General features: G+C 49.6%; 1 protein-coding gene across 3 annotated transcripts in view; it reads right to left on the reverse strand.

The window, feature by feature from the left end:
• LOC129328455 (zinc finger protein 665-like) overlaps positions 1-25,026 on the reverse strand; it is a 44,387-nt gene extending 19,361 nt beyond the window's left edge. Inside the window, exons 1-7 of one of the 3 annotated variants that reach the window (XM_054977533.1) lie at positions 24,985-25,026; positions 24,342-24,424; positions 23,877-24,003; positions 21,240-21,332; positions 20,806-20,898; positions 20,368-20,463; positions 13,897-14,762 (exon numbers count right to left, since the gene is read on the reverse strand). In XM_054977533.1, coding sequence (XP_054833508.1) covers positions 13,897-14,762; positions 20,368-20,463; positions 20,806-20,898; positions 21,240-21,332; positions 23,877-24,003; positions 24,342-24,404 — 1,338 coding nt within the window. In that variant the 5' untranslated portion in view covers positions 24,405-24,424; positions 24,985-25,026. Of the gene's footprint in view, positions 1-505; positions 555-714; positions 1,009-2,453; positions 2,525-13,896; positions 14,763-20,367; positions 20,464-20,805; positions 20,899-21,239; positions 21,333-23,876; positions 24,004-24,341; positions 24,425-24,984 lie in introns of those variants that run through there. The other 2 variants (XM_054977535.1, XM_054977534.1) reach the window with 2 other exon arrangements.
• Between the last annotated feature and the right edge of the window lie 514 nt (positions 25,027-25,540).

The raw sequence follows: 25,540 nt of genomic DNA on the forward strand, positions 1-25,540 counted from the left end.
TCCAGTGCAGCCAGATGCCTCTTCACAACTTCTCTGTCAATGTCAATTAGCCACTCAGGTGTCCTGCCACATTTTCTACTATCTCTAGATGTGCCCGAGTTCTTCAGGGAGAAAGTTCTACAAAATGACCCGTTTTCTCCCATACGTAGTGTGAATACTCACAACATTATCAAGGTTGAATTATAAACCCCTTCAATTTTTCTTTACCTGCAACCACAAACCCACTGGCATTTGTACCAAGTCATTAACCATCTGGTTCCCCATGTCGCCCTCGCCTGCAGGTCATATAACTGGAGATGCGGTACGGCCTAAATCACTCCTCTTTCAATTATTTTGCACTGATTTTAAACTCGTTCTAGGCTTTTACTTCCCCAAATGGACATTTCTATACTGAGGAGCTGGAGTGGGCATCTTTCCCACACTGGCCAGGGGAGGGGGGAATAAAAGCAGCCCCCCTACACACAAGGAGGACACCCAGGGGCAACGAAGGCCCCCCTGATCTTACCTGGAAAAGCTGCTCCGTGGTAAGGATCCTGCGTGATCTTTTCCTGCACCTGAAAGAGAAATGGGGATCCCAGAAAGGGGAGACTGTTGAGAAAGGGAACAGGGGAAAGGAGGAGGGGTCTAAAAAAGGTGGGACAATCCGTATGGATTTGGGGGAGATCCTTGATCATACCTTGTGCCCCAGATACTCCCCAGATGTGTCCCTCTCACCTGCTGGTCCTGATTCTTGGCACCTGCCTGGCTCAGGAGGAACCCTTCTGCCAGGGCCACCGCCTGGGAACTGGTCTCCGGCCCGCATTCCCTGACCCAGCTCTCCATCTCCGGGGGCAGGACGGCCAGGAATTGCTCCAAGACCACCAGGTCCAGGATCTCCTTTGTGCTGTGCCTTTCTGGCTTCAGCCACTGGTGGCAAAGATGGTGGAGATGGCTGCAGACCTCTGGCCAGACAGCCTCCAGCTAGACGTGCGGATCACCTTCCTCCTCTGCCGGATTCTTCCGTAAAGGCAAGTGCCGCATCTATGACCTCCTGCAATGAGAAGCCCGATTGGTGGGACCTATATATATATATCTGGACACCTGCATCTAAAGAGGCGGCCCTTGACTCACAAACGCTCACGGAACGGAGCAAGCTCCCAGCAAGGCAGCCTCAGCATGGACGCTGAAGACCCCCAGAGCCACCAGCCTGCGTTACCACACCAAAAGGTGTCCTCAAGGGTTATCATTTTACTGCTCTTCCTTTGGGCCCAATGCGCTATCTGCCCAACTTTTAACATTATTTCCATTAACAGTCAGTTTTTGCGTTTGGAGGCAGCTTTGTTCTCAACACCCATCCTGCTGGCACCAGAGGGGAGGTGGGCCGGAGAGGTTTTAATCATGTTTTCTCCCATACGTAGCGTGAATTCTCACAACATTATCACGACTGAATTATAAACCCCTCCCATTTTTCTTTACCTGCAACCACAAACCCACTGGCATTTGTACAAAGTCGTTACCCAGCTGGTTCCCCATGTCGCCCTCGCCCGCAGGTCATATAACTGGAGATGGGGTACGGCCTAAATCCCTCCTCTTTCGATTATTTTGCACTGATTTTAAATTAATTCTAGGCTTTACTTCCCCAAATGGCTATTTCTATACCGAGGAGCTGGAGTGGGCATCTTTCCCAGACTGGCCAGGGGAGGGGAACGGAGCAAGCGAAGAGGAGCTTCATCACAGCAAGAAGGAAGGCTCTGCTCTGCTTCATAAAAACACGGCTAATCTACGAACTAAAGATTCTTGCAGCGTTCAGAAGCCAGAGAACATTATGGGGTGTCGAGAGTGGTGTGTGTATTTGCAAAGTAGCTGTGAAGTTAGAAAGAGTGGCCCAGAAGCAGGGAGGTGCAAGGGAGAGTCCCTGAGATGCTAGATCTCTCTGTTCATATGGCAGGAAAACTGGAGAAGGTTTGACTTCTTCATGGAAACCTGCAAAGCCGCAGAGGAGCCAAAGAAGAGGAAAGGGAACTTAACTTGGAAATGATTTACATCCTTCCACTAACTGTGCATAGGAGAATTCTCAATAAGATAACACATTGGAAGAACTTCATATGCTGAATAAAAATGAGTTTTTGGAAGGGATCATTTAAAGGAATACTATCTTGACAGGGCTTTCAGTCTAGAAAGTGTTATTCGTTGGCATTCAATGATCTATATTTACATACTCCTGGATTTTTTATTAATAACTTTTAATCTTTCATTCCAAAGTGCTTTTTAAGCTTCCTTGGTCTGCTTCTTTGACAACCAGGAAAGCAAAGCCAGACAGAGATCTTTCAAGTTCTGTGGCCGCTCTGAGAGGCCCAAGTCCAACACGTGACTTCCCAGGGCTTGCTGGCACATTCAGAAGGGATCAGAGGGCCCCAGGAGTCCATGAATTCAAGACGGGGGGGGGGGCGATTTCTGAAAGCCAAAGATCTTACCTTAGCAAAGGCAACGGAAGTGAGCCGGGCTGCAGAAGCCACACAGAAAGACGGCAGATTTGCTGGCAAGGAACAGCCGTGCTGAGTCTGCGGGCAGAATCGGACCTTCAGTGCACAACAGAGTGAAGAGGGGAACCCTCCCAAAGCCCAAGTTTGCTATCCCAGAACTGCAAGAAAGAACAGGAGGGCCCGGTGGGAGCAGGACTGCACGAAGGCAACACCAGGCCTAAGGAAAGAACTAGGGGGCTGCCCCTCCCCCTCTGTCCCACCACGGCAGCTTCACTCATCCGAACAGGCCCTCCTGCAGGGGCCGGCCTGGGAATGGGCCCAACCAACCTCTGGCCACACCTGGGCATTCTCTGGGGGGGGGGGAGCCACCTTCTGGAAAGGCCTGCCTGGGGGGGTCAGGGAAGCCCCCCCCGCTATGCAAGACTGACATATTGAGGAGGGCTTTCTACGCAGATTACAGGACTAGGTCATAAGAAATAGATCAGAGAGGTGCTCTGGAAAAGGGACTGGGGCTATAGACTATTCTACTGCATACTGTCTATTGGTAGGGATATGCTTCTAATGGGAGTTTCCGTATCAATTAATATGTTCATGTCAAATTAGTTAAGTTTTGTTTCAGCAGTCTGTGATTCAGAGTTATGCTCGCTTTCAAAGGTCTGCAATCCTACCCTGCTGTATTATTCATTGAACACCCCAGGGATTGATTGTATCGGCTCACACTGTGCAACCCGAGTCACGAGTCTCAGTGAGAAAGGTGGAGTAATAAATAAGGTAAATAATAAAAAATAAAACAGATGGGAAAGAGAAGCCCTTTTGCTAGAGACTGCAGCGAGCAGCAGGCCGCAGAGAAAGCGCAGCGGAAGGCGCCTGCCTCACTGCCGGAGGAGCTCAGCTGGGGGCGTCCCGAGAGCCGCAGAAAAGCCCCTTGGGGTCCAGGCAGCCCCCTGGCCGAGCCGGGCAGCAGCAGGGGGGCGCTTTGCAGAGGGGGGGGGATCATTGCAGGACTTACCCCTTTTGCAGAACGTCCTCCGGCGCGGCCTCCTCTCCCCTCCGCCCCACAACACACAATGGGGACCCCGGGACAGGAAGTGAGGGCGGCCTCCCCTCTCCTGGCCTCTCTAGGAATGGAGGCTCCTTCCTTTTAACCCTTCGGAGGACTCACCGAGAAAGAGAAAAGGACCCGCTTCTGGCTTCGCAGTTGAAAATTTATTGGATGTTGAATGGAATTCTAAATGATTGCAATATTTTTTTTAACTTTATTTTCCATTTTCAATCTATTCAAACAGGATGAATGAACACCTGCAACTGTAGAACAATATGTAACAACACTACCCATTACAGTATATAATAAAGATATCTGATACAGCACAAAAAATAGAGATACTCATTTTGCAATACAATAGTTTGTAAATAATATACAGTATTCAAAAAATAGACAAAATTGTATGAATCATGGGATCTGGAAACCGTGTTTGATCCGAATCATGTATGTAATTGAGGTAAGGAAGCCACATGTTAGCAAAAGTAGATTGGAACTGAGAATTGTCCAAAGATTGAAGATGGTCAGCTAGCTTTTCCGTAATAAAGAAGTCCCATATTTTATTACACCACGCTGTTAACGGTGGCATAGTGGCCTTTTCCCATGAGGATGCTATTATCCCTTTGGCTGCTGCCAGTAGGAACATAATTAGATCCTTTCTAATTTTTGGAACGCCATCATTCTCCCATAACCCCAAAAGTACAAGTTCCGGTTGCATTGGAATTAAATGATTTTCTCAATATGTAAAAGAATTTTTCCCCAATAAGTTTGAATGATCGGGCAGCTCCACCAACAATGGACAAAATTACCTGGCTGGCATCACTTCTTCCGCATAAAGGACTATAGGTGTGCTTGACCTTGTATAGTTGACACGGATGCATATACCACCTGGCTAAAATTTTAAAGGAAAGAGTATGGATCGATATAGCTCTAGAATTAAGTGGTTTGACTTTCCAGATGATTTCCCATTGGGTGTCTGACAGCTTAAAGCCACAATCTCTGTCCCAGTGGGTTTGGTAACTCAGAACTGAATTCGACCTACTATTGGAGACTACTTGGTATAATCTAGATATAAGGCCCTTCCTTTGTATACAATCTTGATATAAGATCATTTCAAAGCCAGTCAGATTCCGTTGGAATGCCTCTTTTATTTCTTTACGGTTTGAGAGATATTGTAGTTGTAAATATTGGAACCATGGGAGTTTGAGGTTGCTGCTTTCTTCTATTTTTGATGCTTCTATTATGTGTCCCTGCTTTATAATGTCCTTCAATCTATATTTGTGTATTTCCCTCCAGAGATCATAAGCATGAGGTTGTGAAGCCGGCAAGAACCAACTTTGTCCTAGGAAGGACATTACAGGCGAGAATTGGGGTGCTAACTGTTTCCTCTCCCTGTCCCATATTCTTAGAGTGGTAGCACAAAATACATTATCTGTAGATGGAGTAGGTCTTTCATTGGGTCTGTTCCACGTTATATCTATAAAGTTACTTGGTCTGTAGTAGGAGCTTTCAATATCTACCCATTGAACTTGTCCTTGAAAATAAATTAAAGTTAATAGATTTGCTAGGTGGGAAGCAGTATAATAGTATTGTAAAGAGGGAATTGATAGACCTCCTCTTTTAGATGATCTAATCATGGTCTCTTGATTAATCCTGGGCCTTTTATATTCCCAAATAAATTTAGCCAATTTTGTTTGCCATTTTTGGATTTCCTTATCAGTTATTAGAATAGGTAGCATTCTAAAATAAAATAGGTAGAGGGGAAGTATAAATGCTTTGATCAGATTGATTCTTTCATTCCAAGATAGGCCAGGAGATAAGCAGGCGAGAAATTGGCCTATATGAATCAGGATAGGTTGGGTCTTTTCCCTTTTTATGACCTACAATGATTTTAGATTCAAGCCATGTTTGGGGAATTGAGCCTTGCATTAGTGCTGAGTTGCAAGTAGCAGTAAGGGGGTCAGCCAGTGTTGCAATAAACTGTTTATAAAATTCGGCTGAAAAGCCATCCCTACCTGGGGCCTTATTTAATTTTAGCCTCTTAATGGTGTCTATAACTTCTTGCTTTGTGATTTGCTGTTCGATAATCTCTTTATGGTCTTGTGTTAATTTCCTCATTTTTATTGATGTTAAGAATGAGATAATGGAGGGCTGGTCAGGTTTATCAGAAGAGTAGAGATTTTGATAATAATGGTTGTTGTGGGTTTTCCGGGCTGTATTGCCGTGGTCTTGGCATTGTAGTTCCTGACGTTTCGCCAGCAGCTGTGGCTGACATCTTCAGAGGTGTAGCACCAAAAGACCTGCTACACCTCTGGTGCTACACCTCTGAAGATGCCAGCCACAGCTGCTGGCGAAACGTCAGGAACTACAATGCCAAGACCACGGCAATACAGCCCGGAAAACCCACAATAACCATCGTTCTCCGGCCGTGAAAGCCTTCGACAATATATTTTGATAATAGTTAGTAAAGACCTCTAGAATCTCCTTAGCAAAGGAGGTCTGTTTTCCTGTGGAGTTTCTAATAGAACATATTGAATTGGTTCAATATGACCTTCCAGGCCAAAAAGCGTAATGTTCTGGGGCTTTTATGCCAGTGCCTCTGTTTTATATATAACAAATTTTTGCGTATGCTCTGGGTTTCAATGGCTTCCAGCTTTTTCCTTTCACTGGTCAATTTCTTATAGATTTTTGGGCTACATGATTTCTTATGTTGGGCCTCTAGTGCATGGATATTATGTAACAATTCTGATTTATATTGATCTTTTTTCTTTTTGTAGAATGCAGCCAATGAGATAAGCTTGCCTCTTATTACCGCTTTCACGGCATCCCATATTACTGCTTGGGAAGTATCTTCCGTTGAGTTGAGTTCAAAGTATTCTTTTAATCCTTCATTTATTTCTTTTGCAAATGACTGGTCAATAAAATTTTTATTGGATTAGATTATAATATCATTCAACACATACATTACCCCCGTGTAAGTCTATTTCTAACCCTCTCCCTTTCCTCCCCCCTTTTTAGTTGACTTCCAACAGTTTTCCAACCGATGTATTGTCGAAGGCTTTCACGGCCGGAGAACGATGGCTGTTGTGGGTTTTCCGGGCTGTATTGCCGTGGTCTTGGCATTGTAGTTCCTGACGTTTCGCCAGCAGCTGTGGCTGGCATCTTCAGAGGTGTAGCACCAAAAGAGAGATCTGACTGAGAGATCTCTGTCTTTTGGTGCTACACCTCTGAAGATGCCAGCCACAGCTGCTGGCGAAACGTCAGGAACTACAATGCCAAGACCACGGCAATACAGCCCGGAAAACCCACAACAGCCATAGTTTTCCAACCCTTAGTCTATCTTATTACTTAATTACTTAGTATCTCATATATTCTATTAAACACACACTTAATACTCTTTTCTCTAAGCTTGTTAAATCTCTACTAAGAATATCTCTGTAATAGAAGTTTCCCTTTAAATACCTCATTTAAACCATATATTCTACATAAGATAATGCTAGCATAATAATATATATTAGCAATCAAGATATTAAAAATATAACATTGTATCCGTTAACTTTCCGTTTACTTTAACTCTTTACTTTCCACAATCATCCTGATTCTGATATTAGCTTAGACTCTAATATTCTATTACACACCCATCTTTTACTATTTCTTATTCTAAGCATACTTTAAGTCTATAAGGTAACTGTTATACTCAAATATCCATTATATACTCTTTACTTAAGCTATATATTGTAAATAATATCTAACTAGCTTAATATTATATATCCATAGTAAAACATCTATTATTTCATACTCTATAATTTTTAATTTTATCATAACCCCAATGGTAGCTTAGATTTTAATAATTAAATTCCCCCTTTCCCGGTAAAGGTGGAAGAAGAAGTTTCTCCTAACATCCAGCCGGTTCCTTCCCTCCTCTAGTTTAAACCCACTATTTCGAGTCCTATCCTCTGCTGCCCCCCCTTCCCTAAGTGACAGCCTTTTAAATATTTCAAGAGAGCAACCTTGTCTCCCCTCAGCCTCCTCTTCTCCGAAGTGAATGTTCCCATATCCCTTGGGTTTTCCTCGTAGGGCTTGTTCTCCAGGCCCCTGATCATCCTGGTTGCTCTCCTCTGCACCCGTTCTAGTTGTCCACATCCTTTTTGAAGTGAGGCCTCCAGAACTGCACACAATACTCCAGGAAAGGTCTGACCAACATGGTGCATAGTTGGACAATGACGTCCTGTGATTTGGATGTTATGCCTGTAATACACCCAAGATTGTGTTTCCTTTTTTTGTTGCTGCATCACACTGACTAATAACAACAACAACAATAAATCTTGTTTTCCTTAGCAACTTTCACCGATCAGATCCCAAGGGGAGCAAGTCCATATCTTAATAATTCACTCTGTTGGTGTGAAGGAGGAATTTGCGCAATGCTCGTGAGTGCATCTCTTTTCCCTGTGGCTGCCTGGGCAGTGGTATTGGGTCCTTCACAGTTGGGTGAATCCCTCACTTACAAAACTGGCAAGCGATGGAAAGTCCCCCAAATGCCCTACAAATCTGCCACCAGTCTTTCACCAGTCCCAAAGCCTAGGAGGGGAGGGACACCACTCCAAGCCTGTAAGGGAACTAAAGAAAAGTGAGTTCAGCAAAATGATTTACAGTTTTGAGTAGACATGGGCATGAACCCAAAAAAATTAACGAACCAGTGGATCGTGGTTCAGTACAGACGATTCCGACTTAGCGAACCACAATGGACATTTCCCGTTGCCAAACCAGATTGTGGTTCGTGGTTCGAGGACGGCACAATGCAGCACATTGCTATTCCCAGTGATACAGAAATGGTGGCAGATGCTGGCAGCAGCCAGTCCTGATGGGCACGAGAGGGCAAGGGGTCTGGCTGCTCGCTGGTGGCACCCCCCATGTGGCTGCCCGCCAGGCCAAAAAGGAGCACACTGCTATTCCCAATGAGAAAGGAATGGTGAGTACTGCCAGCGGCCACCGGGCCTGGCAGGCACAGGGAAGTGGTGATGAGCCACCTCCCCTCAGGGGGCGGGGGAGTCTAGCCACTTGCTGGCAGCACCCCCCATGTGCCTGCCTGCCAGGCCAAAGTGGAGCACGCTGGTATTCCCAGCAAGAAAGGAACGGTGGGTACTGCCGGCAGCCGCTGGTCCTAGCGGGCACAGGAAGGCAGCAACGAGCCGCCTCCCCTCAGGGGGCAGGGGGTCTGGCCGCTCACTGGCGGCACCCCCATGTGCCCGCCTGCCAGGCCAAAGTGGAGTGCGCTGGTATTCATAGAATCATAGAGTTGGAAGGGGCCATACAGACCATCTAGTCTAACCCCCTGCCCAGTGCAGGATCAGCCTAAAGCATCTCTGAAAAGTATTCATCCAGCCTCTTCTTGAAAACTGCCAGTCAAGGGGAGCTCACCACCTCCCTAGGCAGCTGATTCCACTTTTGAACTACTCTGACCGTGAAAAAGTTCTTCCTAATATCCAGCCGGTACCTTTGTGCATGTAATTTAAGCCCATTGCTTCGCGTCCTACCCGCTGCTGCCAACTGGAACAGCTCCTTGCCCTCCTCCAAATGACAGCCTTTCAAATATTTAAAGAGAGCAATCATGTCCCCCCTCAACCTCCTCTTCTCCAAACTAAACATTCCCAAGGCCCTTAGCCTTTCATTGTAGGGCTTAGTCTCCAGAAAGAAAGGAACGGTGGGTTCCCAGCAAGAAAGGAACGGTGGGTACTGCCGGTGGCTGCTGGGCCTGGCGGGCACGGAGAGGCGGCAGAGAGCTGCCTCCCCTCAGGGGGCGGGGGCTCTGGCCACTTGCCGGTGGCACCCCCCATGTGCCCGCCCACCAGGCCAAAAAGGAGCATGCTGGTATTCCCAGCAAGGGTAGGAATGTGAGTAATGCCGGCGGCTGCCAGGCCTGGCGGGCACGGGGAGGTGGCAGAGAGCTGCCTCCCCTCAGGGGGTGGGGGGTCTAGCTGCTTGCCAGCGGCACCCCCCATGTGCCCACCCGCCAGGACGAAAAAGAGTGTGCTGTTATTCCCGGCGAGGGTGGGAGCGGACATGACATTCAAACGGGGGCCTGATCCCCCAGCCACCGCGGGTCCTCACCCAAGGGTCCCACCGACGAACAGTGCTGCAATGACAGCTGACAGTACCCACCTTCCTGCCTTGCCAGAAAGGTTGGGAGGGAAAGGACCTGTCATGTGGGGGGTAAGTGGGAAGACCCCCCCCCCAAACTCCAGGCCAAACAGGAGCACGCTGGTATTCCCAGAATGGGTGGGAGAGGACCTGTCATTTGGACAGGGGCCTTATCCCCCAGCCACCGCGGGTCCTCACCCGAAGGTCCCACCGAGGAACACTGCGGCGAGGGCAGCCGACAGTACCCACCTTCCTGCCTTGCCGGAAAGGATGGGAGTTGCGGGACACATTCCCACCCAGCTAAAAGAGGTCCAGTCAGTCCAGTTGACAGGGGTGCTGCCACGTTGTCAACTGACTGTATCCATACACAATACAATCGGTTGCACGAACGCCACCGAGCTGTGTAACCAAGGAGGGAGCAGTAACAGGATAGTCCCTCGTGAAGCAGGGGCTGACCTGATCCGCCGTCCTGCCTTTGCGGAAAGTAGGGGATGGGCAGGAAAGGAGGCATTGTTTGGACGGGTCAGAGTGGGTCCTGAGAGGGGGAGACGGAAACGGGACAGCAGCAGCAGCAGCAGCTGACATCGGCCACCTTCCTACCTTTGCGGGAAGGACATCAATCGAGCGACCCATTCCCCCCTGCTCAGAGGGCTCTGCGTTTGCGATGGATGGGGGCACCGTGCAGCAGAACTACATGTGCAACAGTTCCTGAGCTGCTGCGCAAGAGCCCAAAGGAGGCTGCCATCAGCAGCATCACCCACCTTCCTGCCTTGCTGGAAAGGATGGGAGGGAGAGGACGTGTCATGCGGTGGGAAAGTGGGAAGATCCCCCCGCAACCACCAGGCCAGAAAGGAGCACGCTGGAATTCCCAGCATTGGAGGGAGAGGACGTGTCCCCTCCCACGCCGGGGACCTGATCCCCCAGCCACCACGGGTCCCACTGAGGAACAGTGCGGTGGCAGCTGCCTCCTGATCCATCAGCCTCGAGGTTGTAAGCGGCGCTGTCCCAGACCCCGAGGGGACAACTTCTGCCAGCGCAGCCTGACGGAGCGCTCTGCTCCCACCAGTGTCACCCTCAGGGCAAAGTGATCCTCCCAATGACCCCCGCTGAGAAGAGCGGGTGGCCCCCTTTCTCCCCCCAATGGATGTTTCAGTGGCTGAGGAGGGAGACAGGCTCGGGTGGTGCCTCTTCAGGTGCCGAGTCAGGGCCGTCAAAGACAGGTACTTTGGGTTTTTGCCCCTGCGCGCCAGGACATCACAGGCATGGCACCGCACCACACGGGGGTCATCAGGAAGGGCCCAAAAATGCCTCCATATGGAGGCGTTGTAATGTCGACCGCTAACTGTCCCAGGGGAAGGAGGACAAATGGTTACAGGCTGTGCTGAGGGGCTGGACAAGGATGACGGGGTGAGGGGTGGACTGCGGGAGGGGACACCACCGAGAGTTTGGGATGGGGACGGGAGGGATCTTTCACAACACACATACCATTCCTCCAGGGATCCATCGCCCGCCCACCCCTCCTCAAAATGTTAAGAGAGATTCTCTCTCCCCTGCGCAAAGACCTCTTGGGCCTCCACAGCCCACATAGGTGAATTGGGGGGAGTGGGGGGACTCCCTGCGGCCCCCGAGCCACACCCAATACTGCTTTCCACAACTGAACCAGGAGGACTGCCATCGCACTTCACCCCACAACCACCCTTGGCAGACAACACAAGATGAAGACTCATTGTGCCACCAAACTAGAATTAAGGAGGACAGGAAAGGAGATGATTCTGTGTGCCCTCCGCCGAGTTGCCCACTGAGCTCGGCCCCAGGGCCTGGCAGCAGCCCTGGCACCAGAGGGAGGGAAGGACTAGAGCCCTAGCCCACCACACCCACAGACCTGAACAGATCAGGCACTGATTAATAATAATCAATGTGAGCCCTCAGTCGAGGTGCCCACCGAGCTTGGCAACAGGGCCTGGCAGCAGCACTGGAACCAGAGGCTGGGGCTCCAGCCATAGCCCAGCACACCAAGATGCCTGGGCAGAACAGGTACAGTGACCAAGAATAATAATAGCAATAATAAGAATCATAATTTAAATGATTAGGATTGTGATAATGATACGAATCATTTGGTGAGCCCTCAGCCCAGGTGCCCACCTAGCTAGGCCCCAGGGCCTGGCAGCAGCCCTGGCACCAGAGGGAGGGAGGGACTAGAGCCCTAGCCCACCACTCCCACAGACCTGACCCAATCAGGCTCTGATCAGTAATCAATGTGAGCCCTCAGTCGAAGTGCCCACTGAGCTTGGCCCCAGAGCCAGGCAGCAGCCCTGGAACCAGAGGAGATGGATCCCTGTCCCCCAAAATCCAAGCTGATGTATACTCTCAGTCTCTCTCCTCAAAGGCTAGCAAGTGGCAAGCAAGAGCTCTGTCCCACTCCACTGCTCGCTGAAAGTGAAACCCAGCCTGGGAGCCCATGGCTATTTATAAGCACAGGTCCCATTGAGCAATACAGGAGGTCTGTTTGGTCGTCAGAGCTGCCCATCAGGGTTTGCAGGGATGAGATTGGAGTGCCTGTGGCTACAGGACACCCCCTTCCCCCTCCCTCCCCTGGGTGTCTTCTCCCAACTTGTAACTGCTTTGCAGCTCCGTGGTTGGAAGGAAGCCCTGCTGATCAAGGAAAGCTGGGCTTCCATTTGGGTTTCCAGGGCAACAGAAGGAGGGCAGACAGAGCTCAGGCATTCCCCTGGGTCCGTTACCAGGGGAATAGATTGCTGGCGCCTGAGTGTCTGGCTTCCTGAACGGTGCCCAAACGCCCTGAACCAGGCCTCTCCTGACTGCTGGTTCATTGGCCGTGGCCGACCATGATCTGCCGGGTCACAATCGCGCAATTGCCATTTTCTTGGATTTTACAGTTCGTAATGCAGTTTGTGCCCATCTCTAGTTTTGAGACTCCAAAGTCAATAAAACCCACACAAAAATATAATATAATTATTTTTTTTAAGGTGCAAGGTCACAATAAAATACACGAGACAGAATGTGAGAATTAAAATAACAAAAACCTATAGCTTTGTCAGCTCTAACTTATACATACCAATATCACAGCAGAAGGCAAACCACAAAGTTGTCAGGAATCCAGGAGGCACAGTCTCTGGTCGAGAAGCAAAGAGTGGCCAGGCTTCACTGCAAAACAAAACAGGTGGGCGCCCGGACTCCCATCCAGTCAGAGCCAGATTTGAGACGATAGGAGCTCACTGCGACCCACCGAAGGTCTGAGTCTCCATGTTGGGTAATTGGTTTATATGCTATGTTGCCAGCCCAGTGGTGCGGGCCCTGCATCCAATCAGGTGGCAAAATGCTGATGTCATCGGCATCAGGAGATAATGTGCAAAAGGGCATGGTTGCAGTCTCCGGCACCAGCTCCCTATCACACAGATGCAAATTGGTTCTCAAAATCAAGACTGTTGATTGGTTCACCTGACTGTCCACGGAAGCTCAGTTGCTCACAACGTTCTCAATACGTTCTCTTATCTCCAAGGTCAGCCCCAGAGACAGCTCTGTTCTCAGGAAGCTGCTAACAAGAGGGAAAAGGGGCGGGGGGAGTTGGGCTTAAGAAATTTCTTAGCAAAACAGCAAAGCTTCTTGACCAAAGTTTCGGGAGACATGGCCTCCGTAAAGCTAGATAGAAAAGCTTTTTTCTCTACAGTGCTGCCTGCCTCCCCCCCACTGGGCAGTGGAGATTCATGGCAATTCATGCAAGAACAGCTCTCATATCGTGGGGAGGGCAACAATGGGATGCACATGCCTGTGTGGGGCGTACCACATGGTCCCTGATATCACAGCCCTCTGTTGTGGTTGCGCAGTCACTGGGTCTTTCCTCCCTGTCACCTGGGACACCAATGGGGCAGGGGCTTCCAAGGCTGCAGGGACACTGGGGGATGAGAGCTGGCTGCGCCCCTTTCTGCCATTCAGAGAGATGTCATCAGGCACTACTTTGTGACTGGAGGGTGTTAAGGGCTCCGGCACACACACACTCTGCAATCTGATCCGTGCGGCATGGCATGTATGGTTTGCCCTCCCCTGCAGAATGCCCATACGGAGTGGCTGGTGGGTTCTAGGATGTGGTTGTCAATTCTGAAAGCTTTTATGTCATTATACTGAATGATGGAACACATTACTACAGTGTTTTATTTCACTGCTTGGAAACGTTAAAAGCCAAATTACCTGATGTAAAACCCTTCCATACTTCAAGCACTTCCATAGTTTTCATCACATGTGAACTCTTTGATGGGAAGTAAGATTATTGCTCCGAGAGAAACTTTTCCCACATGCCAAGCATTGATATGGTTTCTCTCCTGAATGAATTCTTTGATGGGAAGAAAGGTGAACATTCCGACTGAAACTTTTCCCACACACCAGGCATTTATATGGTTTCTCCCCTGAATGAATTCTTTGATGTGAAGCAAGGTTATCATTCCGACTGAAACTTTTCCCACACTCCAGGCATTTATAGGGTTTCTCCCCTGAGTGAATTCTTTCATGGAGAGTAAGCTTTCCACTCTGACGGAAGCTTTTCCCACACTCCAGGCATGTATATGGTTTCTCCCCAGTGTGAATCCTTTCATGTGAGGTAAGCGCTGAACTCTTACGGAAGCTTTTCCCACACTCCAGGCATGTATACGGTTTCTCCCCAGTGTGAATCCTTTCATGTGAGGTAAGGTCTGAATTCGTATAGAAGCTTTTTCCACACTCCAGGCATTTATAGGGTTTCTCCCCAGTGTGAATTCTTTGGTGGGAAGAAAGCGTTCCGCTGCAATTGAAGCTTTTTCCACCCTCCAGGAACTGAAATACTTCCTTTAGGCTACATGTACGCCATTGAATATTAATATCTGATTCGTTGGAGAAATTTTCCGTGCTTGCAGTGAGCTCATTCCTGTTCTTGCCTTGGTATGTGATTTCCTGTATAGCATCACTCCTGTCTACAAGACCAGAAGAATTCCCCCCTTCATTAGGATATTTTCCCTCCTCCTTCTTCAGTCCATCAAAATATTCAGCCTTCTCTTTACCATCTGAATAAATTTCCTCTTTCACCATCACTGGATGCGTCTTCATTTCATTCGCTGACTCCCACATGCCTCCTGCTGAAAGAAAGAGAAACCGGGTGTGATTGTGGGGTTATGAATTGTGGCGGAATGGGCGCTGGCTCAGTGTGGGCAACTGAGCCGCTGTCAATGGCCTGCTAGCCCCGCTATCTGCCTCCCACCGTCCCTGGTGGGCGTGGCTCACCCTCTTCATCACTGCCACCACTCACTGAATTGTACACTGCCTGACTGAGGGGCAGCAAGACCCCTCTGGCTGAATTTCCCTACTGGGAAGTGAATTCCCCAATCTTTGAGTGGGCCCTGGAGAATTGGCAACCCACCAAGGTCTGGCCTGATCAGTTCTCCCGGGCTCCCTCCCTTCCTGTAGCGTGCCAAGTGGGGGAGATTACGTAGTCAGAGCACCACAAGGTTCTTCATATTCAAAAAGTATAATTTATTAACTATATACAGAGCACTATATACACAGCAGGTAAAGGCACAACACATAGGGGTAGACCCCCCTGTTCAGAACTCATAGGGCAGAAAATCAGAACCGCTGCCTGCTTTCCCGACCACACTGTTCCCTGCTCTACCTTAAGGGGGGGGATCTCAGGGAAGAAGTTTCCCCCTTTCCCTTCTGCTGCCTCCCAGGCCCTCCACAGTTAGGGCCCAGGCACCCGGGTTTCACCCAGCAGCAGGAGCCTCTCCTTCTCCAACCAAGAAGGAGACTAACTGACTTTTCCCCCTCAGGATCGGCCGAGTCTCTCAATTCAGGCTCCACCCCTTATTTTTCCCGCCCTTTTTTGGCCCTGGGGCAGCTGGGAGTTGTAGTCCAGGAAGAAGGGCGTCCCACACCAAGACTCCTGCCGGCCCCTCCCTGGCCCCACAGCCCATCAAACCTCAGGGGGAACATTTCCTCCCCTTTCTTTAAAGACAGAATAACAGCAACTGGCACTCATTTCACCCCTGGAAACCATTTCGTTACACGAATGCTGAGGCATTAAGCTCCCACCATCTGCAGCCATTTCTCCCCCTAATCCTTTCATTTCCTTCTAAATTTCAAGCAGAGTAAATTAGGACAGTAGCCGTTTGAATGGGACTGAACATAGCCCAAGAGGACGAAAGAGAGAGCAGGTACAATGGAGAAGTTCCGTCTTAAATTGAACCAGTAGTTTTATCTTTTTCTGCCAGGGTGAATTGATAGGGGCGACTGATGGGGGGTGGGCATAGGGGGAGAAAAAGAACAGCCATTCATGCACATGGCATGAGGTCCGAAGAGAGGTGGCCAGACAGATGGAGAAGGAGGTACTCCAATGTTAACAAGAACCCTGAGTTATTTCTGCCTCTCTCTTTAACACCACAGAGGTAGGGTTTCAAAGCAAAAGAGGGTATGAGCCTAACTTTTTCATTTTCTGTCTGCTCGGATGTCCTGGTGGGTGGCCAGGGAGTGGCAGGCTGGCTGGGCAGAGCTTGGGAGGAGGGGGAGAGCTGCCTGGTGCCCCTCTGCCACTGGCACCTTAGGCAATGGGGGCACCCAGTGGATGTGCAACCCCTGTGCCAGCTGATCCGTCTGCCTGGAGTGTGGTTTCCCACTGACAAACTCTAGTTCTCCTTTGAGCTGGACGGTGGACATAAAATGCCAACCCCACTTGTAAAAGGCAAGGAGAAGGAAAAGGCAGAAAAAGGGATGAACTCACTGTGGTCTAGTAACTTAAAACCAGGCGCCACAGAGTAAATCCCTCATTCCCTGCGGTAAAAATAAGGGGTGGTGGGATTGTTTTGTCGCACCTGGCCTGAACACTCAGGAAAAAGACCCCCTGTCATGTCTGTACCCCTACATCCATTCCATTGTTCTCTGTGTGGAACCATTGTTAATGCTGTACCTTGTTTTCATTTTCTAACCATTGCTTTCGTTTCTCTAACAGCCTGAGAACACAGCTGTGTTATCTGTTTCTTTGATGCTCACAGAAGTGACCTTGCACTGTCTGAAATGTTACAGTTTACTCTCATGCAAGTGGGAGGGGGGGGATGAGTGGGTATTTAGAGTTGTATTTTCTCCAAGTTTCTACTCCTATCAAGGAACGTGTACTGCTGAGATGCTTTCTTGCTTCTGAGTAATTCTATGGACATATATATGAAAATATATATGACTTCTGAATAAAACTATTTAACCAAGGGCTTAGATTTCTTGCTGCAATGGTCCAGAGAGCTGTCTACCATATCCTGTCATCCAAAGCCTGACATTTTGATAGGAATAGAAACTTGGATAAAATAGCCGTTTAACCATGTACCCTAGCCCCAGAGGATTTACAAATGACGGGGGACCCTGGAATACCCCCGGGTAGCATTGCAGAGTACCGTGGATTTACAATTCACCCACTAAATAGGGGGGAACTGGGACCTGTGGCTGGGCTAAGCAAGCAGGATTGGGGCCAGGCACTGCAGCTACCTGCACCCCAGGAGGTGACAACACAATCGGTGTTGGGAGACGTAAAAATACAGGGGGACCTCGGATTAACCCCTGGCAACTGGCAGAGTTCCCAGCATTGCATGAGCAAGGATGGTACCTACACCCCGGACTGCAGTGCAGCTGGGCCATCAGACCCGTTTGGGGGCCAGACGCTGCAACCAGGAGAAGAGTTAACAAGTACCAAACAGTTGAAACTCAAGTGAGTCTCCCAATCGCCACAGTGGGGATGCGAGTATCAAGGAAATGACCCATTCAAGCTCCCCCACCACTCGGGACGACAGTTCCCGGCTTGCCCCCTCAAGGAGGAGGGGGCCCACAAGAAGGGGGGACACAGCCAATGAGGGTCCCATCCGCTACAGCAAGCACAGGGACATCAGGTTGCCGCCGTAGGGATGAGGGTGCCCCAAACCAGCCAACCACAGAGAACTCTTGTCATCGTTCCAGCAGGGACAAGAGTGCAAATGGGTCATTTGCAACCCGGGGGTCTCACAATACAACCCCCTCAAAGAATATCGGGGTATCCACAAGGATACATTCCTGCAGTCGCCCCAAGGGGGATAGGAATACAGTTGAGATACCTCCATCAAGATGCTCCAAGAGTTCAAGCGCCAGCCGTTCACCCACAGTACGGGGGAGTACCGCAGACAGCTCCAAGAGGTTATGGAGCAGATGGAGCTTATCAAATACCCGTCATGGGACTGGAATGTATTCAACCACCCCTCGGTGGAGAGGCCCCCATCTACCAACCGGTGGAGTACCAAGGAGCAGGAGCTCCTGTGGCACGACTGCCGCCGGGATGGTTCAAACTAGAAGCCACATTTGATGGGAACCCAAGGAACTTGGGATTTTTTATATTACAAGCGATGGAGTTTTTCCATGATTGGGGACATTTGTTTCCTTTGGAACACAGTTGTCAACAGCCTGCTTAAAATGTGGTGTCCAAAACTTAAACACAGCTTGTCAACAGCCTGCTTAAAATGTGGTGTCCAAAACTGAACTCAGTACTCCAAGTGAGGTCTAACCAGCGCAGAGCGGAGCAGGACCATCACTTCGCATGATCCTGACACTATGCTTCTGTTGATACAGACTAAAATCGCATTTGCCTTTTTAGCTACCGCAGCACATTGCTGACTCGTGTTCAGTGGATGGTCTACTAAGACCCCTAGACCCTTTTCACATGTACTACTGCCAAGACAAGTCTCCCCCATCCCGCAAATTTAATCCCCTCTGTTCCTTCATCCAAGTCATTTATAAATAGGTTGGGGGGCCTGGGACAGATCCCTGAGGCACTCCAAGGGGATGACGAACCATTTACAAGCACTCTTGGGGTGTGACCTGTCAACCAGTTACAGATCCACCTAAGAGTAATAGGATCCAAACCACATTTTACTAACTTGTCAACAAGAATATCATGTGGAATCTTACCAAAAGCCTTACTGAAACCAAGATAAACTATACTCCTTTTTCCCCTTCTTGAAGATGGGGACGACACTTGCCCACCTCCAATTTTCTGGCACCTCACCTGCGTTCCAAGAATTCTCAAAGATGACAGATGGGGGCTCTGCAATTGCACCAGCAAATTCCTTTAGTACCCTTGGGGTGCAAGTCCTCTGGCCCTGAGGACCTGATTTCATTCAAAGAAGCCAGGTGTTGACGTACCACCCCAACGTCTATCCTAGGCTGCAAATCCATTTCTTCCTTATGTGTTCTCCTTGCAAGCAAAGACCAAGGCAAAGGAGGAACTGAGCAGTTCTGCCCTCTCTTTACCTCCTGTTAAAACCTCACCTTCCTCTCCCCGCAGTGGGCCCAACACTTCCTTATTCATTTTCCTGGTCTGAACCTAACCAAAGAACCCTTTTTTGTTGCGTTTAGCATCTCTCGCTAGCCAAAGCTCATACTGAGCTTTAGCCTTGAATACACTCTCTCTACGAGTACCTACAAGTTGTTTATTTTCAGACTTGGTTATACAGCCCTCCTTCCATTTCTTAAATGCATCTTTTTTAAAAAAAATTTAAGACCTTAAGAAATCTGTTTATGGAGCCACCGGAATTGGTGGTGATTGTGTCTTCAATATCTCGCTTTTAAGAAACTCCCCCCGCCCCTCTTGAACTCCCTTCTCCCTGAGTTTTTCGGACCATGGGATTCTCCCCAGCAGGACTTTGAGCTTGTTGGAATTAGCTTTTCTAAAGTCCATCCTGTGCGTCTGACGATGTTCCGCTTTTCCCTTACCCAAGATCTTAAACTCCAGAATTACATGGCCACTGCTACCCAGGGTGCCCTCTACTTTCGCCTCATCAACCAGTTCTTCCCTGTTGGTGAGAATCAAGTCCAAGATGGCAGAGCCCCTTCTTTCCTTCTCCACTTTCTGGAAGAGGAAGTTGTCAGCAAGACAAGTCAGGAACTCAGTAGACCTTCTGTTTTTAGCAGAGTTTGACTTCCAGCAGATATCAGGGTAATGGAAATCTCCCATGACGACTTCATTCCGTCTCTTTGAAAATGTTGGCGTGTGGTCTAGGAGTGTCTCATCCTCTGTCTGGTCTGGGGGAGGGGGGTCTATAGAAGACCCCCACCATAATATCACTATTATTTCTTTCTCCTATTATTTTTACCCAGAGGCTCTCAACTGACCTTCCAGGCTCAGGTTCAGGCACTTCCTCGCAAGTAGATACAGCCTTGGCATAGAGGGCCACTCCTCCACCCTTCCTTGTTGGCCTATTCCTTTCAAACAAGTTGTGCCCCTCGATCCTAATATTCCAATTGTGTGTCTCATCCCACCAACTGGAATTGCATGTCTTGTGTACTATACCCAGAAACAAACCTAGAACATTCTTTGAGGTGTACTTTTTTCCAGGAGTTATTGGCACACCGTCTGGACCAGGCCCTTTGGGAGCTCTGTGGGGTTGATTTGGGTCATGCGTCTGCATAAAGCACAGGCTTGGCTTTGACTGCTCCAGGGAAAGGGTTCTTGGGGTAACAGGGCTGGCAAACAACCTTTTCTGGAAACTCTCAAAGGTGGAAATGGTCTTGGGAGAAGGAAGTGGCCTATTTTCAGAGGTTCCAGATCTCCAGGCACCATTTCAGCATTCAAAACTCAGCCCAGCTCTTCCGAGAACCCACCGAAACCCACCAGCCCTTGGACGGAAGCACAGGCAACACTGGTGGAAAAACAGTCTCACAACAGGTGGAGGAACTTACCTGCCAATCCGTCCTGTTCACCAGAAATCAGGAGAAACAGCTTTTCCGCCTCCTCTTCCAGCCAGGATATGAGGTCAGGTTTGGCAACTTGAGGCCCTTTTTATCAGGGGGGGAAAACACAAAACCATAACTCTTCTGGGTGCACCTAAATCCAGCAATTCTAACGATGCTCGACTCTCTCCCTCCAGAAATACAGAACAGACAAGTAATAGGGGTGGGGCGAAGTACAGTACAGGGTCAAAAACTGTCCATCTTTTGTTACCCTTGGATCGGGGTGGGGGGCAGAAGTACGTGGCCATTCACACAAGCACCCTCCTACTCTGGGTCTCTTGGGACCTGAGCCTTTGCATACACAAATTGCAGATTGGTGAGTTAATTTCCCATGAAATAATGAGGATATTATGAGGACACAATCCCACATGAGGTCAAAGCACTTACCCGTCAATCCCTCCTCTTCATCAGAGATCAGGAAAAAAGGATCTACCTCCACTTCCAGCGGGGACATGAGTTCAGGTTTGGCAACCTGAGGTCCTTTTTATCAGGGGGAAAAACACAAAACCGTAACTCTTCTGGGTGCACCTAAATCCAGCAATTCCAAGACAGCTTAACTCTCTCCCTCCAAAAAGGCAGTACTGACAAGTAAATAGGGGTGGGGCGGAGTACAGTAGAGGGTCAAAAACTGTCCATCTTTTGTTACGCTTGGATCGGGGTGGGGGGCAGAAGTATGTGGCCATTCACACAAGCACCCCCTATTCTTAGTCTCTTGGGACCTGAGCTTTGGCATACACAGATTGCAGATGGGTAAGTTAATTGAGAATGAAATAATGAGGACATTATGAGGACACAATCCCACGACAGGTCGAAGCACTTACCCTTCAATCCCTCCTCTTCATCAGAGATCAGGAAAAACAGCTCTTCCTCCTCTTCCAGCTGGGATATGAGTTCAGGCTTGACAACTTGAGGTCCTTTTTATCAGGGGGGAAAACACAAAACCGTAACTCTTCTGGGTGCACCTAAATCCAGCGATTCCAAGACGGCTTGGCTCTGTCCCTCCAGAAATACAGTACTAGGGGAGGGGTGGAGTGCAATATGTGGTCAAGAACCATCCATCTTTTGTTACCCTTGGATCGGGGTGGGGGGCAGAAGTATGTGGCCATTCACACAAGCACCCCCAACTCTGGGTCTCCTGGGACCTGAGCCTTTGCATACATAGGTTGCAGACTGGTGGGTTCATTTGGCTGTTGCATGGATCGCTGTTGTTAGGTCATGGGTTGAAAGGTAGGGGGCACGCTGCCTGACCCACCGAAGATGGAAAAAAGGCGGGCTGGGCAAATGCTGCGACCCGGGCCTCCATGGATAGGGAGGTATCCAGCGTCACTCCCAGCCTCCTTACTACTGGCACAGGTGCAAGAGGTGCCCCATCAAAGGTTGGGAGCTGGATCCCCAAACCCATTGGCCCACAACCCAAGTACCGGATCTCTGTCTTCAGGGGATTCAACTTCAGCCCTAGTTAATGCCTCTGGGACCGAGTCAGGCCATCCATCCATCAACAGGTACAGCCGGGTGTCATCAGCATAGTCATAGCAACCCAGCCCGAAACTTTGTACCAACTGGGCTACGGGGCAGACGTAGAGGTTGAACAGGAGAGGGGAGAGACTCAACCCCTGTGCGACCCCACATGCCAACAAGCGGCATGCTTGAGAATTTCTCCCCTTGCGCCACCCTCTGTCCCCAACCATGGAGAAAAGAGACAAGCCACTGCAAGGCAGTCCCATGTATCCCCACATCGGTGAGGTGGGTCCCCCCCCCCAAAATAATACTCAACCGTGTCAAATGCTGCCAAGAGATCTAATAACACCAGCAGCCCTGACTGCCTTGATTAAATGTTTGCTTGTGGGTCTGTTCCCACATACCCCACATCGGCGAGGCGGTGGGTCAAAAACTAATAGTCAACCGTATCAAATTGTACTGAGAGATTTAATAACACCAGCAGTGCCAAACCTCCTCAGTCTCAAATAGGGAGGAGGGAAATCCTGATATACTGGAGTCAAAATAAGTTATTTTATTTGCTAGTTTCAGAATTCATGAAACTTATTTCCTTGGCCATGTTTGTTTGGGGCAAAGCTAACCGTGATCTCCTGAACTCCCAAACAATGACTGAATATTTGCTCGCGGGTGTGTTTTCACTTGGAAGACGAGTCTCTACCCTTGGAATTAACTCTGGAAGGAGCCTGGGTGGCTCTCTTGGATACGTTAAGACATTTAGCTGAAGACATTCCCTCCATGGCTTCTGCAATACTTGGGATTCTTTTGGTCACAAACGGTGACCATTTCTTGCAGCTGGAATCCACAATGATCTCAGCAAGTCCGGATTGTTTGCTTTTAGGATGCAAAAGGGAACCTGGAAAATTCTAACAAACATTGGCAATTATTCCTCTGAGCCAGATCAAACGGCTTCTTCCTCCTTTGCCTTTGGACATCTTTTTTCTGGGAGTGAAAGCAGAGGGGGGGGAGATCAGCTACCGCCATTTCTGTTTTCTGTGGCAGGAAGAGGCCCCGTATGACTACAGGGTGCTGGTGTAATAATGGCGCTGGCAGTTCTCTGCCTACTCCCTGACCAAGTGAGTTGGAAATGCCAGCTGAGAAACAACCAGTGGCCAAAAAGCCAGCTGTGCTCCTTTCTCTGCCACATCTCAGCTCAGGGAAGGTGCAAGGAACCTGATACGAGGTCTTTGGAAAAAAGGCTGCACTTTGGTTCAGAACTGCAAGTACTGTCAGGTTGTGGCCTGGCTCACATATGTGGTTACAGAGCCAGTTAGGAACCCCTGTGGCGCCGTCTCCGAGTTCCCCAGAGATTCGACCCTGGGAGGCTGTTCTCAGACAGCTCTGTGGAGACTCCCTGGTTCTTCACGCAGCTGAAATGCCCGTTAACGGCTCAGCCCTGACTGGGTCTTGAGCTGCTGGGTGACGCACTGAGTCCTGAAACGATGGCTTCTCAGCTCACCCACCTCCATTCCTTCCTCTCTGAGCTAGGTTTCTTCGACCAAGCTCAGACCACGACGTGAGTAGGCCAGAGAGAAGCTGAAAGCTGCAGGCTATTCCTCACCTTGGCATGTCCCTCTGCCGAAGCAGCCAGGCAGGGGAGGGGGCTCGCAGTCTGACGGAGTGGGTGAGAAAAGCGACAACAGATGCCAAACAGAGGTGCCTGGGGAGCCAGCTCTCAAGTTGTAGACAGGCCGGTTTTATTGTGTAGCAACAGTAAGGTTTTCTTATTTCAATGTCGGTTGCCTGGGTAAGAGTGCTTGATGCTTTTTGCATACTCTCGTTACGCTAATAAACTTAACTTTTATTTAAGCTGAACCAGGACCCCTCCCACATCAGAGGAGGGACCAGGGAGGGCGGCAGAGATCAGCCACTGGGCCCAGGGGGGGCAGTCTTCCTCGTTAAGGCCCTCGTTACAGTCCCTGCTCACACCAGAAGGAGGCAGCCCAGAAGAAATGGACCCTTACCCAGAGAGGCCACGATCCCAAAATTCTCCAGCATGACTTCCTTGTACAGGGCTCTCTGGGCCGGGCGCAGCAGGCTCCACTCCCCCCGGGTGAAACGCACAGCCACCTCTTCGAAGGACACTGGACTCTGGAAGGAGAAGGGGGGAGCATTTCTTTACACAACTGGAAAGCTGGTGCTTGGAGGGGGGGTAGAAACAGAGGAAGGGGATTAATACAGGAAGGCCAACAGAAAAAGGAGGGGAGGGAAGAAGAGCCCCTCTTTGCTCCGTTAGGGAACTTCTATGACCCCTGTCCTAAAATACCTACGTATGAGCATTTATTGGAGTTGATCGTTCGCAAAGAAGGCAAAAGTTATTCTTATGTAAGCAGATTCCTCCTGACACAGGGTTAGAGAGCCTTCTCGTATCGCCACAGCCAAGGCCAAAGAGCCCGATCCTCTGAGCCCCCAAGGCCCCCTCCCCGTACCTGAGCTGGCCGCATGGCTGGTCTTTTCCCTTCACCACGTGGAGGAGACGGTGGAGAAGCCATCAAGGGTATTTTCAGGCTGCCTGGGAGAGAGAGAAAGAAAGAGGGTGGGAAACCCTTATTAGTGCGCCCGCATCTCCTGCGTCAGTCCCTTCAGGGAACCTCTCTCTGCATTGGCTTTGGAGCACAACATGAGAAACTGGATTCTCTCTCGGCAGGCTTTGTTCTCAACATCTTTCCTGCTGGCACCAGAGGGGAGGCGGGCCAGAGATGTTTTAATCATGTTTTCTCCCCATATGTAGAGTGAATACTCACAGCATTATCAAGGATGAATTATAAACCTCTATCTGCAACCACAAACCCACTGGCATTTGTACAAAGTCGTTACCCAGCTGGTTCCCCATGTCACCCTCGCCTGCAGGTCATATACCTGGAGATGCGGTACGGCCTAAATCCCTCCTCTTTCAATTATTTTGCACTGATTTTAAATTAATTCTAGGCTTTACTTCCCCAAATGGACATTTCTATACTGAGGAGCTGGAGTGGGCATCTTTCCCACACTGGCCAGGGGAGGGGGAATAAAAGCAGCCCACCTACACACAAGGAGGACACCCAGGGGCAACGAAGCCCCCCCTGATCTTACCTGGAAAAGCTGCTCCGTGGTAAGGATCCTGCGTGATCTTTTCCTGCAGATGAAACAGAAATGGGGATCCCAGAAAGGGGAGACTGTTGAGAAAGGGAACAGGGAAAAGGGGGGGGTCTAAAAAAGGTGGGGCAATCCATATGTATTTTGGGGGTTTCCTTGATCATACCTTGTGCCTCAGATACTCCCCAGGTGTGTCCCTCTCACCTGCTGGTCCTGATTCTTGGCACCTGCCTGGCTCAGGAGGAAGCCTTCTGCCAGGGCCACCGCCTGGGAACTGGTCTCCGGCCCGCATTCCCTGACCCAGCTCTCCATCTCCAGGGGCAGGACAGCCAGGAATTGCTCCAAGACCACCAGGTCCAGGATCTCCTTCTTGCTGTGCCTTTCCGGCTTCAGCCACTGGAGGCAAAGATGGTGGAGACGGCTAGAGACCTCTGGCCAGACAGCCTCCAGCTAGATGTGCGGATCGCCTTCCTCCTCTGCTGGATTCTTCCGTAAAGGCAAGTTCCGGATCTATGACCTCCTGCAATGAGAAGCCTGATTGGTGGGACCTATA

The sequence above is a fragment of the Eublepharis macularius genome, chromosome 4, assembly GCF_028583425.1.
Source record: "Eublepharis macularius isolate TG4126 chromosome 4, MPM_Emac_v1.0, whole genome shotgun sequence".
In the NCBI taxonomy this organism is placed as follows: domain Eukaryota; kingdom Metazoa; phylum Chordata; class Lepidosauria; order Squamata; family Eublepharidae; genus Eublepharis; species Eublepharis macularius.